We start from the raw sequence: 17,649 nt of genomic DNA, 5'->3' as shown, positions 1-17,649 counted from the left end.
AGAAAAAAGAACTACGGAAATAGAATCCATGGGCAAGGATGTAAGGTTTAATGTTCACATTCTAACCATGAATCTCTTAGGTTCTAAATTTATTATTTAAAAAAACTGTGGACACTTCAAACTCCTAAAAATCAGACTAAAACAAAATGTCCAAAAGCTAAAAGAGAGGTGGTGGCAGTATGCCAGCACAAGCTTGTAATCCCAGCACTTAGGAGCCTGAGGCAGTAGGACTGCTATGAGTTCAAGGTCAGCTTGAACTACATAGTGAGACCTTCTCTCAAAAAACAAAAAACACTAAAATAATAATAACAATAATAGAGGGAGACAGAGAAAGAGATAATTCAAAATGAGTATCAGCTTTAAAATTTGGTTCACAACTTACAACTTAATTAAAATGAGACTTTCCAAGTACAAGTGATGAAATAATAATAACCCTAACTCACAAGGCTATTAGTAACATCAAACAAGATAAATAAAAGTATTTCACATCAAGATAGACAACAAGCACTCAGGAGGTGGATACAGTAGGAACAAGAGTTTAAGGCTAGCCTGGACCACATAAGGAGTTCAAGGTTAGACTGGTCTATATAATGAGACCTTGTCTCAGAAAACAAACAAAAAAGACAACAGACATATATTAATGTCAGTATAAAATGAGCTCTTTTCCACATTTACATTTCTAAAGATATTCTTATTCTTGATAATATTTCATTAGGTACTGTTACTATCCAAAAAACCAAATATGCATCTTCCATTCAAAAGCACCTTATAAGATCAAGAATATATAGCAATATTTAACATACATGTAACTGTAAGTAGCAGGCCCATATAGTATCCCACTTCACAACTATCAAATGGACTAAATACTATTGCCCCTATTTTCTGGATGAGTCGACTGAGACATGAAGATGTTAAATACTTTGCCCAGGGTCACAGTAAGAGCTGGAAATTAAACCCAAAGATAACTCCACATTCTAAGACCTTACTACTGAATTATCTGTGAAATATTAAATGAAGATTTATGATATTCTATTTACCAAATGCTCCCAGACTGCTTTTCATTTGATTTTATCTGCATTTTTCAATGTGTGCCTTCTCTAACAATATCAATTACCTCTTGCGTCTATCACTCTGTGTAATTTTAAACCAAACTCTCCACTTCCTTCTCTTTAGGTCTATCCACTATTTCTAATGTCCTCCAGTTCCACCACCAGATCAAACTTCTTTGACCTACAAATCAACTGATTTTAAAAACCTGTAAGGTATTATTATGAAAATAAAATATATGACTGCAAGAGCGATGTTTGCCAAATTTTGATGAGCAAGTGAATCACCTAGGATTCTAATTAAAGTGCGTATTTTGATTCAGTAGGTTTGGAATGAGACCTGCAATTCTATTTTTAACGAGTTCAGCACAGCAAAGATAATACTATATTATGTAGTATCAACTCCATTTGCTTTTTAGTTTTTTATTATTGATTACATCTACACAGTTTACATTGATAAATGCTGACTGTGTGATTAATGTTGAAGCCCTCATTAATAGCAGTTTTCCAAGCAATAATGCAGTAATTTTCTACCCTAATCTTTTGCAAAAGCTGAATTTCATTGAAAAATAACAACTATTACTATCATAAGCATATATAACTGCAGCATTCATCATCACACTAGTAATATAATGGCTATAATTTGTTAAGCATATGCTATGTGTCCAAAAGGCTAGGCATTTTACTACTTTATGTGTATTAATCTTTTAAATAGTCTTCAGAGCTGAATATTCCTATTCACAAGCTTCCCTGCCATAAGTATTTAAGTATTCTGCCTCCCTTCCAAAATATCTAGAAATTATATAAATAAAATATTCGTTGAAATTTAACTGAAAAATCAAATCATAGATTACTAAGTACTGATAAAAAAAAGTCGCCTGAAAGAAAATATTTGTCTTATAAACTGGCAAGAGCCTATATAACCAATTATGTATCTACAGCTCAAAAATGAAATGTACCAATTAGGAAGGTGAAGGTACCATAAAAACAGAATTACAGTGGTAAATAGTTGGTTTTAACCAAAGACACTTTAAAGAATGTTTCATTCCTACTAACAAAAAAGTATCTCCCCTGGTAAATAAATGCAACCCCCTTGTAAAAACATTTCATGTCTGATTCCATGTTCACCAAGAAACCTAATCTGCCTATATACAAAAAAATCATTAATTATGAAGCCTTTCAACAGTCTGCATGACAGTAATTTCTCATACCAGCATAATACAATAGTCATATGATTTTTATAAACATGCACTCATTTGCCTTAGAACACATTCTCACATAACAGAATTCCTCTCAATACTGAAGATAGCCAGCCATGTAGTGCCACCCATAATCCCAGCACTCAAGAGGCTGAGTTCAAGGCCAGCCAGAACTACACAGAGAGTTCAGGCTGAGCCTGAACTACAAAGTGAGACCCTCTCTCAAAAAAAAGAGACTGAAGACTAAGCCACATTAAATTCACCAACTCATAAATATTATCCTGTGAAACCCTCCAATCCTAATCCCTTCTGAACACCAAGTGATCAGTAAGTTCTAACCTGAAAAAAAAATCTTTTAAAGCATACCTCATCTAAGATTTCTCTATTTCTTTGTAGTAGTTCAGGTAGTTCTTTGATCAACTGATCAACAGTCTGGATACCTCCCTGTTCAATCACAGACGTGGACTTGGTCAATATAGACTGAGGTACAGTATCTCCAGACACATCTTCAATTGCTGCTGGAAGATTAAGAGAAGCTAATACCCTGGGGAAAAAATGAGATACTATGTCACGTAAAATTCTAAACAACCTTTAAAATATTAATCACTATGTCTGAATCAACAGCAAAGGAATTACTTAGCACTTCAAAAAAGTAGGTAAGCCAATTAATAAAAAAGTAAAAAGGAAAAACAAAATCAATGACTGCTAAAATTAAAATGAAATCATTAAAGAATTAAGTTATTAAGTTTATAGATCAGAATTAAAACCCGAAGAGTAAGAAAAACTATGACAGTATTTAAAAAAAATACACACACACACTAGTGTTTTTTATCTTTTTGAGACAGTCTCTCACTATGCAGTTCAGGCTGGCCTTGAGCTCACATTGTAGCCCAGGCTGATCTCGAGCTCACAACAATCCCCTTGCCTCAGCCTCCTGAGGGCTGAGATTACAGGTGTGTGCCACCACGCCTGACTAAAATATATTAAATAACTTTGATTAATAATTTAACTTATTTCAGGCTAAGTAATTAAAAGTCAAAAATTCAATCTTAAAAAAAGTAATCTTTTATCATTTTATTGTTATATTGCCACTAACATATCAGAACTATATAAAACAGTTATTATCCTATATCATCTAGGCAAAATGCCAACAGAACATAGGTGATGTAAGCATTAATTATGGTCTTCATCTGTTCTTAGTTTTGTAATACGATGATTCTTCACTTATTTCATGTACATGACAGGGAGTGGAAGAACTTACCCCTATCTATTATTTATAAAGTCAGAAAAGCAAATAAAATAATGTGATCTAATGAACTCCTTAGAAATTAAGTTTTGTATAAAACTCAGACTCCCTCTTAACCATAGGCACAATAAACTTAGACTGCCTTTTTTCTAAAGAAAGATGATGTCAAAACCCATACACTCATCACACTTAAAAACAGGCAAAGGTAAGTCAGACTAGGAGAAAATATTCTCAATCATATAGATCTGACAAAGGACTTGCCTCTAACATAGGTAAATCTAAAGATAATTAAGGGGGAACAAACCAATTTTTAAAAAGGAGCCAAGCCAGGCACAACAGTACATGCCTGTAATACCAGCACTTTCAGAGTTCTGAGGCAGTAAGATCACAAGTTCAAGTCCTGCCTGGACAACTTAATGAGACCATGACCCAAAATAAAAAATAATAGTTGAGGATACAGCTTGGTGATAACTACCTTTAGGCTCAATCCCCAGCAAAAAAATAAAAATAAAATAAAAAGTATGTTTTAAGAAAAAAGATTTTTTAAAAAGTGATTTATACACAGGAGTCTGAGACAGGAGGACCACATGGGCCAGCCTGAGCTACACAGCAATTTAAAGGACAGTCTAAACTATAATAAAGAAAAGGAGGGGCCAGGCATGGTGGCACACACCTGTATTCCCAGCACTCAGGAGGACTGCTGTGAATTCAAGGCATGCTGGGTTACAAAGTGAGTTCAAGTCCAGCCTGAACTGCATAGTGAAATCCTGTTAGAAAAGAAGAGGAAGGGGAAGGGGAAGGGAAAAGGGAAGGGGAAAGGGAAGAGGAAAGGGAAGGGGAAAGGGAAGAGGAAAGGGAAGAGCCTTTACCTAGCATATGTGAAGTGGTCCTGGGTTTGATACACACACACACCAAGATTTCAACTGACACAAAAGATACATAAATGGCTAATAAATACATGAAAAGTTGGGTGACATCATTGGCAATTATGCAAATTCAAAGTAAATACTGCTCCACACACTAGAATGGCTAAAATTAGAGACAGTGTAGGGGGCAATGAATCTTAGCATATTATTCTGGATAAAACAGTTTTGGTAAAAGCCTACATGGTGCCTTGGGAAGCCTCCCGGGACAGTGTAAGAGCTAATTTCCCAGATCAACACTGCCCAGGAATGTCTCCCAAAGATAAGGGGGCGCCTAGGCCTAGTTAACCCTCCATGACCCTGCCTGGGCAGTTCCATCTCCTGGCCCTAGGTAAACATTGTAACCATAAAGTAAATATATGGTTATCTAAAGGGGGACATATGAAACAGAGTACGAAAAGTATATATCATTGTGGTTGGGCTCATGACCAGAGCCTGACCCGGTTACATGGCACAAGGAAAACAACATGTGGCCAGGGCTATAACATTCCTTTCTGTTACCATGGAAACCAAAACTGTATATAACCTGGGAACAAAGACAGGTCCACGGCCACTTCCCGGACTTGCAAGTCGGGATGAGAGATGACCGGTGTAAATTAAAAACTTTGTCTGTTCTCTTTGGTCTCTTGTGAAATACAGCCCAAATTTTTGCCGTAACAACAGTGCTAGTGAGGATGCACAGCAACTGTATTTCTCAAACAGCACACCTCAGGATACAAAACAGAATGCCCATTTTGGGAAATAATCTGCCAGTCTTGCATAAAGTTAAATATATACAACTCAAAATTTCCACTACTAGGTCTTTAGATAAGAAAACTAAAACACATCCGCACAAAAATTTGTGCATGAATGTTCATAGTAACTAAAATGTAGCAACACAGAAAAGAATTAACAGACTGCTGTATGACCCTAAAATAGAATACCAATCATCATAAAACAGGTTAAACTAATATACAAGAGGGGAAATGAAACTCAAAAATACTATGCTAGTGAAAGTGAAAGTAGACACTCTGAGTATATATTACACATATTCTATGCATCCTCTATATACTGTAGCAATACTGTAATGTACACACTGCACATGCTATAATGACTATGTTTGTATTAAACTATAAAAAGAGCAAAACTAACCTATAATGATAGGGAGTGGGTAAATAATGGCCAGGGACCAGAGAAAAAGGAATTGAAGGGAGAAAGGTATGATTAGGGTAACAGAAATATTCTCAATCTTATCTTGGTGCTGGTGGTAGTTATTTAAGTACTTATAGTTATCAAAGCTAACTGAACTGTATATTTAAAATGGTTGTATTTATGGTGTACAAATTATGCCTGAATTTTTTAAGGCCAGTGAATTATATTATTAGTCTTCAAACCACCAAAACCAAAATCTGGCTCAGAAGATTTAATATATCACATATTGTACCTTACCTTAAAATGTTCATTTCTACTTCTCATTTCACTCAAATAAAGCTCTCACCATACAAACTAGTAATCAAATATTCTCATCTCATTTCGCCTAGTAAATTTCTTCCAACTATAATTTATTTGCTATGGCTTACTACAGGGTCCCTAGAAATACAAGAGTATGTGTATCTATTTCTGTTATATTATGTATTTCCTTGACATTTAACTTTGAGCTCAGGAAACTATAATGTTCATAAACTATTTAGTTAAAGAATAACCAAACAGAAAACTTTAGAACTTTAGAAACAAATTTATGAAAGTTAAGCTTCACCTACCCATTTGCCAAAGTGGTAGCTTCTCTCATTTGAGCAATTGATCTGTTAACCAAATCAGCTTTTCTCTGGTTAAATGCAGCCAAAGACTGTTGCACTGACACAGGAACCATCTTCTCAAACAGATCTAAATTTAGGAAGGGAAATTTAAACAAAATTTCCAGACAAAAACCAGAACAACAAAAAATGAGACTGCAGAAATGACTTTGTTTTCTTTCTAACTGTCATATAGTCTATAAATAAAGATCAAAACCAAACCAATACTCAAAGTACAAGCTTGATGAACATTTTCAGATCACTACATTCATGCACACTGATAATAACACAAAGCTTTCCTTTTTGAATTTTATTTTCTGTGACTTTTAAGATGTGTTTATTATTGAGTGTGAGTGATCTTTGGTAACACTGCTCCTTTGTTGATTAAACTGACTGAATGTGCCACATTGCCAGAATTCTATTTCCAATTTGCTAGTTACGTGACCTTGGTCAAATAACCACTCTATACATAGTATCCTTATCAGTAAAGTAGGGATATTAATAAACAGTACCCTTGTTATGGGGCAGTTGTGAGCACTTTAAGAAACTAATTATTTGCAAAGTGCTTAAGAGTCTTTACTACTCCTCTGTGTTTGCCACATAAACCTAAGTAAAATAATCATTCTTTCCTTGAACTAAGAATACTATCCTTAGGATCACAGAAGCTACCAAATATTGCAAATATATATATATATAATATAGATATATATAATATATAACATATATCTATAATATCCAAAGGTATACTAAAATTTATTTATCTAATACAAATGACTCCAGAAGGCTACTTGTTTACAAATACACTTATGTTTATTTTAATGACACCTTAAATGTTAACAAAATAATAACTGCTTGTCTAAAGTTTCATTCAATACAATTTCAAGTTTTCTGAATGTTTATATATCATTTACTTTCCATTTTAAAATTTCACTGGATAATTTTTATTGTCACATTCATTTTAAACAACATGAATGCAGAGCATCTAAAGTATATAAGAACTATATGATTTTAGCAAAAAAATACAGATTAAACTGGACAAAAATGAGAAAGAATAGTCCATAAAGTGCATCTGAAAAACAGACATACCAGTGAACTTCTGGCTGATAGGTACATTTACTGGGGTAGACTTCACAAGTGTGGCTTTGCCAATAGGATCTAGATCTTTAAGGTCTGGAACTCTATCATGATAAATGAAATCATTATCCTTTTTTGCTGCAGTAAGGGCACGGCTGATTTTGTCAGAAAAATCCTTCACATTGACATATTCATCATAGCGAGATGCCACTGTCTTAATCAATTCTGCTGCATGCTAAGAAGAAAAATGTTACAATTTTTAAAAGGAAAACTTTCTTTTTCTCCACCAAGCATTGGTTAAAATTTTTTAAATTTGTTTAAAAACTTAATTTGGGATTTACATTTCCAGCACTGTGTCTGACAAAGTTACCTGGAAATTCCTGCATCACAAAATATTCCCAAAGTAAAGGACTATACATAGTAGACATTCATTTCAACACATGGGTGAACTGAGAGCATAGCAAAAAAAAAAAAATTCATGGACCAATCAGTATAAACTGACACTGAGGAAGACTGGCTGTTAAATTATTTCTTGAAACCAAACAATTAGTAATTAAAGTGCATTATAAGTCTCCACAGAAGCCTAAGACAGGGGACTGGAAACCACAGAACTGAAATGCACCTTTTTCATCCCTTCACATGAAGACAGCAACCTCAAAGGGCTATACTCAGTGAAAAGATAGACCAGAAAAAATACTATTCAGCAACACAAGAGGTCAACAAAGTAGTATGTTATTTCAGCATCAATAAGAAATTTTTCAGTGGCTGCCTGGCAAAGGCAAGATCCTGAGTTCGATTACCAGTATCAAAAAAAAAATTTTTTTAAGTTTGCCAGTATATATACATATACACACACACACAAATTTAACACTAAAATTATACTATTTAGGTGACAGTAGAAGCATCAGATAAAACAGATAAGCCAAAAGCATTATTAGGCATAAATTCAGTGCATAATGTTTTAACATTTGCCAACTTACCAGAAATATAAAAAAATTCTTAAATTTCACATTTAACAGTCCCTAACTATATAAATAATTATAATAAGTTGATAAATCTACCCATATCAGAATGAAAAATCTTTTAACACTCTCGTCTCAGCAATAGCTTGATAAAGGAAGCAAAAAGACTCTTAAGATTATATATTTGGGAAATGGAGATATAGCTTAGTAAAGCACTTGTCTACCACCCATGAGGCCCCATGTTTAATCCTCAACTCAAAAAAAAAAAAAAGGAGACTACAGAAGATTTTTAACTGCACAATTACTGAGTTTGATTTTGCAGACATAAAGAACTCTGGGATCCACAATTATAGAATATACAATATCCAAATGCATAGAGGGAACAGCTATATGAAATCACCAGATTAAGCTAGAAAGCAAGCCTAAATACCACTCACAAGAAAACAAAAATGGCTTAATATTAGAATGTCTACTTACACATTTCTCTAAAAAAAAAAGTTTGTTAAAATCAAGTATCTCAGGGCCGGAGATATACCTCAGCGGCACAAGCACCTGCCTGGCAAGCACAAGGTCCTGAATTCAATTTCCAGTACCAAAAAAAAAAAAAAAAAAATCAAGTATCTCCATAGCACGTTGAAAAGGCATTTAATAAAATTCCATTATTATCTATGGTTTGGGTAAGTGTCTCCCAAGGGCCTATATGTTAAAGGCTTAGTCCCCAGCTAGGGTGCATGGGAAGTTGGTGGAATCATTAAAAAGTCTATCTTAACGTGAGGTCTTCTGGTTACTGGGGACCTATATTTGAAAAGAATATTGGAACCCCTATCTCGCTCATATCCCAGCCATGAAACGAAAGCTTCTGCTACACAATGCTGCTGTGATGTGCAGTCTTGCCACAAGGCCCAAAGGCAATGGGCCCAACCAATCACGGACTGATACCTCCAGAACTGTGAAACAAAATAAACCTCTTCTCCTTATAAGCTGATTATCTCAGGTATTTGTTACAGTAATGGAATACTAATACAGCATCTTGTTTTTAAAGTCTTAGTAAAATAGAAATGAATTTCTTAACACCATAAAAAATCTTAATCTCACCAAAAAAATCTTAACCTCAAAGATATACTTAATAAAAAATAAATACAACATCCCTCAGGTAGAAATTGAAGATCACCAGCACCACTATTACCATACACACGTAAAATAAGACAAAAGAAAAAAATAATTGCAAGTAATACACTTGTATGTCAGGAAAAGCTAAGAGTTGCTGAACTATTCTAAATAATGAGACAAGCACATAAGATATAAAATCCAACTACTAAATACATATAAACATCAATTTGAAGAGTTAACAGAGGAAATAAATCCACTGTTAGTAGCAACACAAAGACAAAATACCCAATAAATTTAGAAAGACAGGCCAGATCAACAGATAGCAATAAAGAAACAAGGATAACCAAAATAAAAGCTACATCTTCAGTGTAAACCAGGAAATGGAAAAATGTAACTTGTTAAACCTCTAAATCAAATTTGATTTGTAAATTTGTCACTTCCCTGAACAACAACCTATGCTGAATACACAGGAGTTTAAAGGGAAGTGCTGAGGGTGCCACCGTGACTGGGAAACACTGGAATCAAATTGGAAAACCATGAAAAAGAAATAAAACACCTGCCATCCAATGACAAAGGCAAAGCCAACTGGTAAAGCCACTAGGAGGGCACAGGAAATATTGGATATTAAGTGGCCTCATCCCAAAAATGAGCTGTTAAGATCAGGAGCGATATTAAATAAAAGAGGAGGGTTTCTAGGGGAAACATACGAACTGAAAAAATGGGGTTGAAGAAGAAAGAGAGGTGAGCACTTAGAAAATGCCAGCAAAAGACAAACTCTAAAACTAGATGCAAGCCAGGTATGGTGGCACACGCCTGTAATCCCAGCACTCGGGAGGTTGAGGCAGGAGGATTGTTGCAAGTTCGAGACCAGCCTGGGCTACAAAATGAGCTCAAGGCCAGCCTGAACTGCATAGCAAGACCCTGTCTCAAAAAGATAAAAAAAAAAATAAAATTAAATTTTAAAAAATAATAATAAGCAGAATAAAACTTGATGCATCAACTTGAAAAGCACTGGGAAGCACAGATAACGATACAGAGGAGAAATTGTTCCTAAACCGACCAAGTTTTTGAGGACAAGAGGAAGGCCTTATACAATGATGCCTGGAAAGCTCACTTCACAACCCAAGAGCCTCCAGGAAAATCAATCTCATTCAAACACAACCAAAAAGGTATTTCACTGGCCTCAACAAAAAGCAAAAGGAAAATGATGCAAATGAGTGGTACTGTGTAACTTATTAGCAAATAATGAAAATTCACAAAATATTGCAACAAAGTAGATTAAAACATGCTAGAAAACAAAAAATTAAAAATTTAAGAATGCACAGTGCCAAAAACACAAAGTATGAACTGAGAACTACATGGCCCAGACATCAGTGGGTGATAGCTAGATAGCAAGAGAATGGGAAGTACGAAATGACAATTCAGCAAAGAAAGTGAAGGAAAATACAAATTCATTTAAGAAAGACCGAAACACTTTTTAAAGAAACAAAAAGACATCACAGAAATCACATTAGAAACATGAAGAATAAGAAATGTCAACATAGCAGTTGAGAAGAGGCTGCTAAAAATTAAAGATTTCAAAGACATATTAACCAAGTGCAATGTGAGGACTCTGTATTATCCCAATTTGAACAAACTAAGACACCTGAGAAAAACAATGAGGAAAAACTAAGCTAGATTTAGACAATACTGACTTACGATTATTATTAATCATATTTGTATTAGTTACTTTCCCAACGCTAGGACAATACCCAACACCCATAATTTATAGGCATTTATTATGGCTCACAATTTTTAGAGGATTTAACCCACAGTTGGCTGGGTCCAAGGCAGAACAGCAAAGTGGAAGGGACAGGCTGAGAAACACTGTTCACCCTGTGGCAGCCAAAGAGCAAACATCAAAGAGAGGTGCTGGGACAGGAATACAACTTCCCAGGGACCTATCTCTAACCAGGCCCCATCTCGTAAGAGCACATTTAGCTACTAAACTCCTCAATGGATGAATCTACTGATGAGTAGAGCAGCCCAATATATGAGACTTTGGGGAGACAGTTTAGATGTAAATGACAATAATATTAAGTTAGCTAGGGCCAGGGATATAGCTCAGTGGCACAGCGCCTGCCAAGCAAACATGAGGTCGTGAGTTCGATTCCTGGTACCAAAAAAAAAAAACAGAGAATAAATTAGCTAGATAGGGTAAAGGCACGATAATGTGGATTTAATTTTTTAAATATTTATCTACCAAAGATATATACTAAACTACTTAAAGATTAAATCAAGTAAGATAAACTAGAATATACCTCAAAATGAGAAGAGGAAGTCAAGGAAACAAAACAGCAAACACTGATAAGTCAGTGAAGATAGGTAACAGGCAGTTATGATTCATATTTAATATGTCTGAAATTTCCCAAAATAGTTAAATACAATAAAATTCTTATAAAGAAATATAAACCAGGAAGAACAGGAAAATTCTAAAAATGAGAAAATGCAAAAAATAAGCATGAACAGTTAAGAGAATTAAGAAAATGAGAAATGAGAATACATATCAAGCATTAAAACATTCTAAAGCATAAACAACTTTTAATTCTAATATATGATAAAATCCCACATCAATGGGGCGTGGTGGCACACGCCTGTAATCCCAGGACTTGGGAGGCTGAGGCAGGAGGATCACTGCAAGTTCAAGGCCAGCCTGAACTGCATAATGAAACTTGTTTCCAAAAGACAAAAAACTAAAATAAATAAATTTAAAAGAAGAATCTCACATCTGTGAACAACAGCAAGTCCTAGTAAATGGCTTAGGGGAAAATGAGTAGCCATTTGCAAAAAGATAAAAATTGAATCCATACCTCATATCATCCATCAGAATAAAGCCCAAATGGATCAACAATCTAAATACAATGTAAAACAAATTATAGACGTATTTATATTTTCCTATCAGCAATCCCATTTCTAGAGACCTATTTTAAGATATACCTGTTGTATTCTTAACTGTTTTCCGCAAAATCCATACACTGACGTCTCAATCACAAATGTGATAGTATTTGGAGATGGGGCCTTTGGGACATAATTAAATGAGGTCACCAGGATGGGGCACTTGCGTGGGACAAATGCCCGTACAGAGAGAGACATTAAAACTCTTGCTCTCTTTATCATGTGGAGAAAAAAAAAAGCCATCTTTAAACCTTTCCAGAACTAGACCATGTTGGCACTTTGACCTCAGACTTTCAGTCTCCAGAACTAAGGAAATAAGCTTCCATTGTTTAGATTACTCTGTGCATGGTATGTTATTATGGAAGCCAAAACTAAAATATCATACAACTATCCAAAGCAGAAGACAGCAATAAACTTTAGGTTATACAATGAAGTTCAACCCCGTTCCAAAGAAAAATGACATCTTTCTACTGCTACAGTAAAATAAATCTTCAAGATACATTGATTGTTACAGGAGAAAACCAAGATATTTCTAGAATAATGAGGAAAGCTAAGAATGTACCTTATGTTTGTGCATAGACATGCACTTGCTTCTATTTTCAAGGGAAAAAAATGCTGAAAAGATTAAACAGAAACTAAAGGAAACTACCCGTGGGACAATGGGGGGAAAGATGGAAGGAACAAGACAGAACAGATCAAGAGACAGGGTTAAAATATATACCCATATATTTTTCACAATTTCTATTTAGAAAAATGTCAACCCCATAAAAAAATTGAAAGACCAGAACAATGAGTAACAATATGCCCTCTACTTAGGTTCAACAATTGTTTTCATTTTGCTATATTTGCTTTATCTCTCACTTTCCCACACATACACACACGTACATGTGCCCTTTTTTATGCAGAACCATTTAAAGACTAAAGTTCAGGTGTTATGACTCAACATCCCTAAATACCTCAGCATATATTGTTTAATAAAGTAAATTTCCTTAATACTTATCAATGTACTATCTTAATAAAACAATAATTCATGAAATCAAATTTAACACCTTGCAAGGTCCCTCAATAATGAGTTAAATAAATCTGACATATTATTCGTATCTTGTTTTTGTATCTTATCTATGTTTTGGTTTTTTATGATTTTGTTTGTTTTTTTGTTTGTTTTGGTTTGGTTTTTTGACACAGAGGCTCACTGTGTTGTTCAGGCTGGCTTTAAACTCACTATAAAGCCCAGCTATGCTCAAACTCACAGCATCCCTCCCACTTCAGCCCCTCTGCGTGCTGGGATTACAGGGGTGTGACACCCTGCCCAGCCATATTTTATCTATATGTTTGTATGTTTTTATAACTTTTTGAAAACTACTTTGGCAGCTTTAGAAATTCCACCAAGATGGGCAAGAAGATCTATCTTCTTAGCCAAATAAACTCCATTATGTAAGAAGTACAACTCATAAACTGTATCAAGCACACATACAATTGTTCTTGGCACCAGAAGTGACGTAGGCAGCAATTTTTCCTTTGCTGCCATTTTACCTATTGTTTTCATTCCCCTGAGTATGATTTTCTTTTTGTTTCTGGTCTGTATGCAACCAAGTTAGTCTGCTTTCCTCATAGCAAAGACTAGAAACTTGGCTTGATGGTGTGACTACCTAATGATCTCGGTCAGAACCATGGGATGCTATATTAAAAGCTACAGAGAATAAGGTGTGTTGGTAATTTTTTTTTTTTTTTTGGTCTGTGTATCTGTAACCTCCAATCAATATTTAGAAATATTTCACGCCTACTGGAAAGAGGAATTGCCCTTTGAGATATGGATCAGTGAGTATGTTCTATGTTAATTTTTGACCTATGACTAAAGCTATAAAACTAAAGCTATAAATTCTATGTGTCTATAACTGAGAACATATCTCTCTTGTGTGAATCTGGAAGTTTTCTTTTTCTATAGAGTATTCAAATTTTGATTAACATTAAAGGAATTATTTTCTGAGTGCTTTATAGATATTGAATAAGTCCCTTAAATCTAACTTTCCCAAAATTCCCAGAAAATAAAAAAAGTAAATTTCTAACAATTTGAATATGCTGGTCTTAAAAAAAAATTCTCTCACAGAAATTCCTGACTCAGAAGCATTTTTATATACAACTGTAACTTACAATAATGACACTGAATTCCTAACAAAATCAGACACATCTGAAAACAAGTTTTATAAAAAGATCTTCCTCTAGCTTTGTCAATATGTGTTTGTTTTCTTAAAAAACTAAAATCTGAACAACAGTTCTATAATATCTTCCTTTTTTTTTTTTTTTTTTGGTTTTTCTGGTACCGGGAATCGAACTCACGACCTTGCACTTGCCAGGCAAGCACTGTGCCGCTGAGCTAAATCCCTAGCCCCACCAATCCATATTTGAATTTCCCTAACAGTCCTCTTCCTATTCTTTACTTAACAAATACTCAAAGCATAATTATATAAACACTCTTGTCCCTGTTGCAAAGTTGATCCAGGTATCACAGTAAGTTTCTGACAACCTCAATGCCAACACTATGGATATAACTACATAGAAGGTACTCTGCTAAGGGGTAGGGGTATAAATCACTGTCCTTCTCAAGCTGCAGTTATATGCTCAATAAAGGACAGGCTAAAGTTAAGCACTACACAGCTTCATGGAGCATAGTAATTAACAATACTTTTACATTAAAGTAAACACAGACATGAGAATGGAAGACAAAATTTTGCTTCAATTTTTAGATAAAATAAAAGACTTCAAAAAAAAGCATAAGGAAAGCTTAAGGATGAAAATAATCGTTCGTCTCTGTTGACAGGAGCATTAAATGGGAAAGCTTTTCAGAGTAAATCTAGGAATTCAACTAGGAAAAAAAGTAGCAAACCAAGAAACTCACCTGTAACCTTGCAATCTCTTCCCCAAATTTCTTCTGCTGCTTTGCCAGGATAGACTGGTGGTACTCGGCGTTGGCCTGCATGATACAGTGCTTTGCAGCCAAGACGGGGAACACCTCCTGGAAATAAAAATACTAACCAGGGGAGAGTCCAACCAAACAAACCATCACAGACAACATGGGACGCAGGAAGAAAAAGGAAAAGGAGACAGAAATTAGAATCACCCCATTAATGGTTTAGAGATAGGTTAGTCATTAGGTGTAAACAGAGAAAACCACATGATTTTGCAAGAATTGAATTCTATGAATTCAATTTTTTTCTTTCAATTAAAATTAAGGGTTTTTTTTTTAACTGTTAACTGAAGCCAATTTAGGTTTTTCAAATTCACTTCAATTAAGCCATGAAGTCAGCAATTTGTTTACAAGGAAAAAAGGAAAGCATGCATTAGAAAGAGAAGTGGAATGGACATTCAGAGGAATATCAAGCACAGGGCTTTAGAAGCTTCCTTATGAGTCCTTACCCAGCCCTCAGAGTTAACTACACCATATTACTCACATATACTAATGAAACTGCTCTATAGCTGACTGTTTCATCATGTTTAAAAGACAAAAAACAGCAAAGTAAGTTCTCACTTAAATTCATGTCCTAAGAAATTTCTTACTAAAGATTTTTAGCCATATAAAAATGACTCAGTATCATATAAACACTACCATTTTAGTTACATATACTCAAAGACATCACAGAAAAAAAAAAAAAAAAGACATCACAGAGATATAAATGCACTACATTAGCAGCTAACAATACAAAATATTATTTAGCCCTAATTTGTTTTCAAAACAATTCCAGTCAAAATTTTTAAATCCAAACACATGAACCAGAACAGCCATTATATTGACAGAGCTTTCTTCCAAAATGTCAAATCCTAGCCTATAACCTCATTGTTTGTAGGAAGTATATTATTAAAAAAAATCCAAGAAATATACTAGACAATCACTGTCTAGACAAAAATATATGAGAATCAAAAACTGAATTACTACCTTGAGTGTTTTCCTGTCTCCCAGTGAATAATTTCCTAGCTTCCTGGATCACTACTTGCAGATATTCCAGTTTTATAACTAGAATATGAAAATACCTTATGAGCTTTATTAGTAAAAAGGAAGTAATAAACGATATCTAAATCTCAAACTGCATTCATGCCAGTACTCAAGGTATAACTGGAGTAACTTGGTACTTAAACAGGAGATTTTCAAGGAATACCAGAGTGCTGCAGAGGTAGCTTCCAAGTCTTTGTAGGAGACATTCTTCTTTCCGTAACAGGACTGAACTAATGGCCCAACAGGATGTAACAGTACACTGTGCAGCTGAACATGAGGTCTTTCAGACGAGAAAAAGGTGAGAAGAGATCCCAACTCTCTTTTTAAGAATAATGCAACTAAGACCTAAGAGTCCTGAGCAAATTTCTACTAGGTCTTTGGTGTACTTTAAATTCCCAGGAATCTTAACATAATTCCTTATTGTTCATTTTCCTACTAAAATGTAGTTTTGATGTATTTATGTGCATCTTTACCCCTAAAGCTCCCTGCAATTTCATAATTTACAAATATTTCTAGATTATTTATAAATTCGTAAGTTTTTCTATAAAAAAGTCATGTAACAAATATCATCTGCTACCATACAAATGAAACTAATTCCTTGAACATTTCTGAAAAACAGTTATTGAAACATGTGTTGTTTTGTTTTGTTTTGTTTTTGGTACCAGGAATCAAACTCAGAACCTTGTGCTTGCCAGGCAGGCACTGTGCCACTGAGCTATATCCCTGGCCCCTGAAACATGTATTTCACTCATTGTTATTCTTTTTTAACCATTCCAGTGTAACTTGTGAGTCATCTGTTCTGTCATTTACAAATGATCATCTCTAACCAGTCTTTTTAAATGCCACTTGAGAGAAGTTTACATTTAAACATGACACTTCCTGTGATATGTGGTTTAAGATGGTTGCTTTTCCTTAGCTGGCCTTTAGCATCCCAATTTTCTATCTGTTGGCAAAACTTAATTCTAATCAAAGTATCAGATGAACTTAAGTTTTCTTTTCCTTTTTTCTTTATGTCTGTTTTTGCGCTTTAAGACTCATCTTTAAGAAAACAGGACAGTAATTAAAAATATGAATAATCAACATGCTCCAGTTCTCATGCTTGTACCAAATCAACAACAATTCAGAATGACACAATGATTTGATTAAATTACTGAAAACAGATAAAAGTTTTCCAGAAAGAGTTTTAGCTTGGAAGAACAAGTTTAGTAAAAAGTAAAGGCAAAGGCATCCCCTAAATATAAGAGAATTGTTCATGCATATTAAATTCAAAAACTATTTCTACCAATATATTCTTCAAATGTTTCTATAAAACTTCAAATATCCTTAAGATGCAGTTTTCAACTTGCTTCTTGTACACAATATTTCAACATGCAAAATAAAAACAACTACATGTTT

At 34.4% G+C, this 17,649-nt stretch overlaps 1 protein-coding gene across 2 annotated transcripts in view; it reads right to left on the bottom strand.

Moving 5' to 3' along the window:
* The window catches only part of Pdcd6ip (programmed cell death 6 interacting protein), a 74,795-nt gene that overhangs the window by 34,380 nt on the left and 22,766 nt on the right, over positions 1–17,649 (bottom strand). The window contains exons 7-10 of one of the 2 annotated variants that reach the window (XM_005383657.2): positions 15,163–15,294; positions 7,273–7,495; positions 6,154–6,277; positions 2,612–2,789 (exon numbers count right to left, since the gene is read on the bottom strand). In XM_005383657.2, the coding sequence (XP_005383714.1) occupies positions 2,612–2,789; positions 6,154–6,277; positions 7,273–7,495; positions 15,163–15,294 (657 nt within the window). The remainder of the gene's footprint in view (positions 1–2,611; positions 2,790–6,153; positions 6,278–7,272; positions 7,496–15,162; positions 15,295–17,649) is intronic. The other variant, XM_005383658.2, reaches the window with a different exon arrangement.

Source organism: Chinchilla lanigera, unplaced genomic scaffold (assembly GCF_000276665.1).
Source record: "Chinchilla lanigera isolate Chin_1 unplaced genomic scaffold, ChiLan1.0 scaffold00020, whole genome shotgun sequence".
NCBI lineage: Eukaryota > Metazoa > Chordata > Mammalia > Rodentia > Chinchillidae > Chinchilla > Chinchilla lanigera.
The sequence above is the reverse complement of the archived record's forward strand: the minus strand, read 5'-3'. Positions and strand labels throughout refer to the sequence as shown.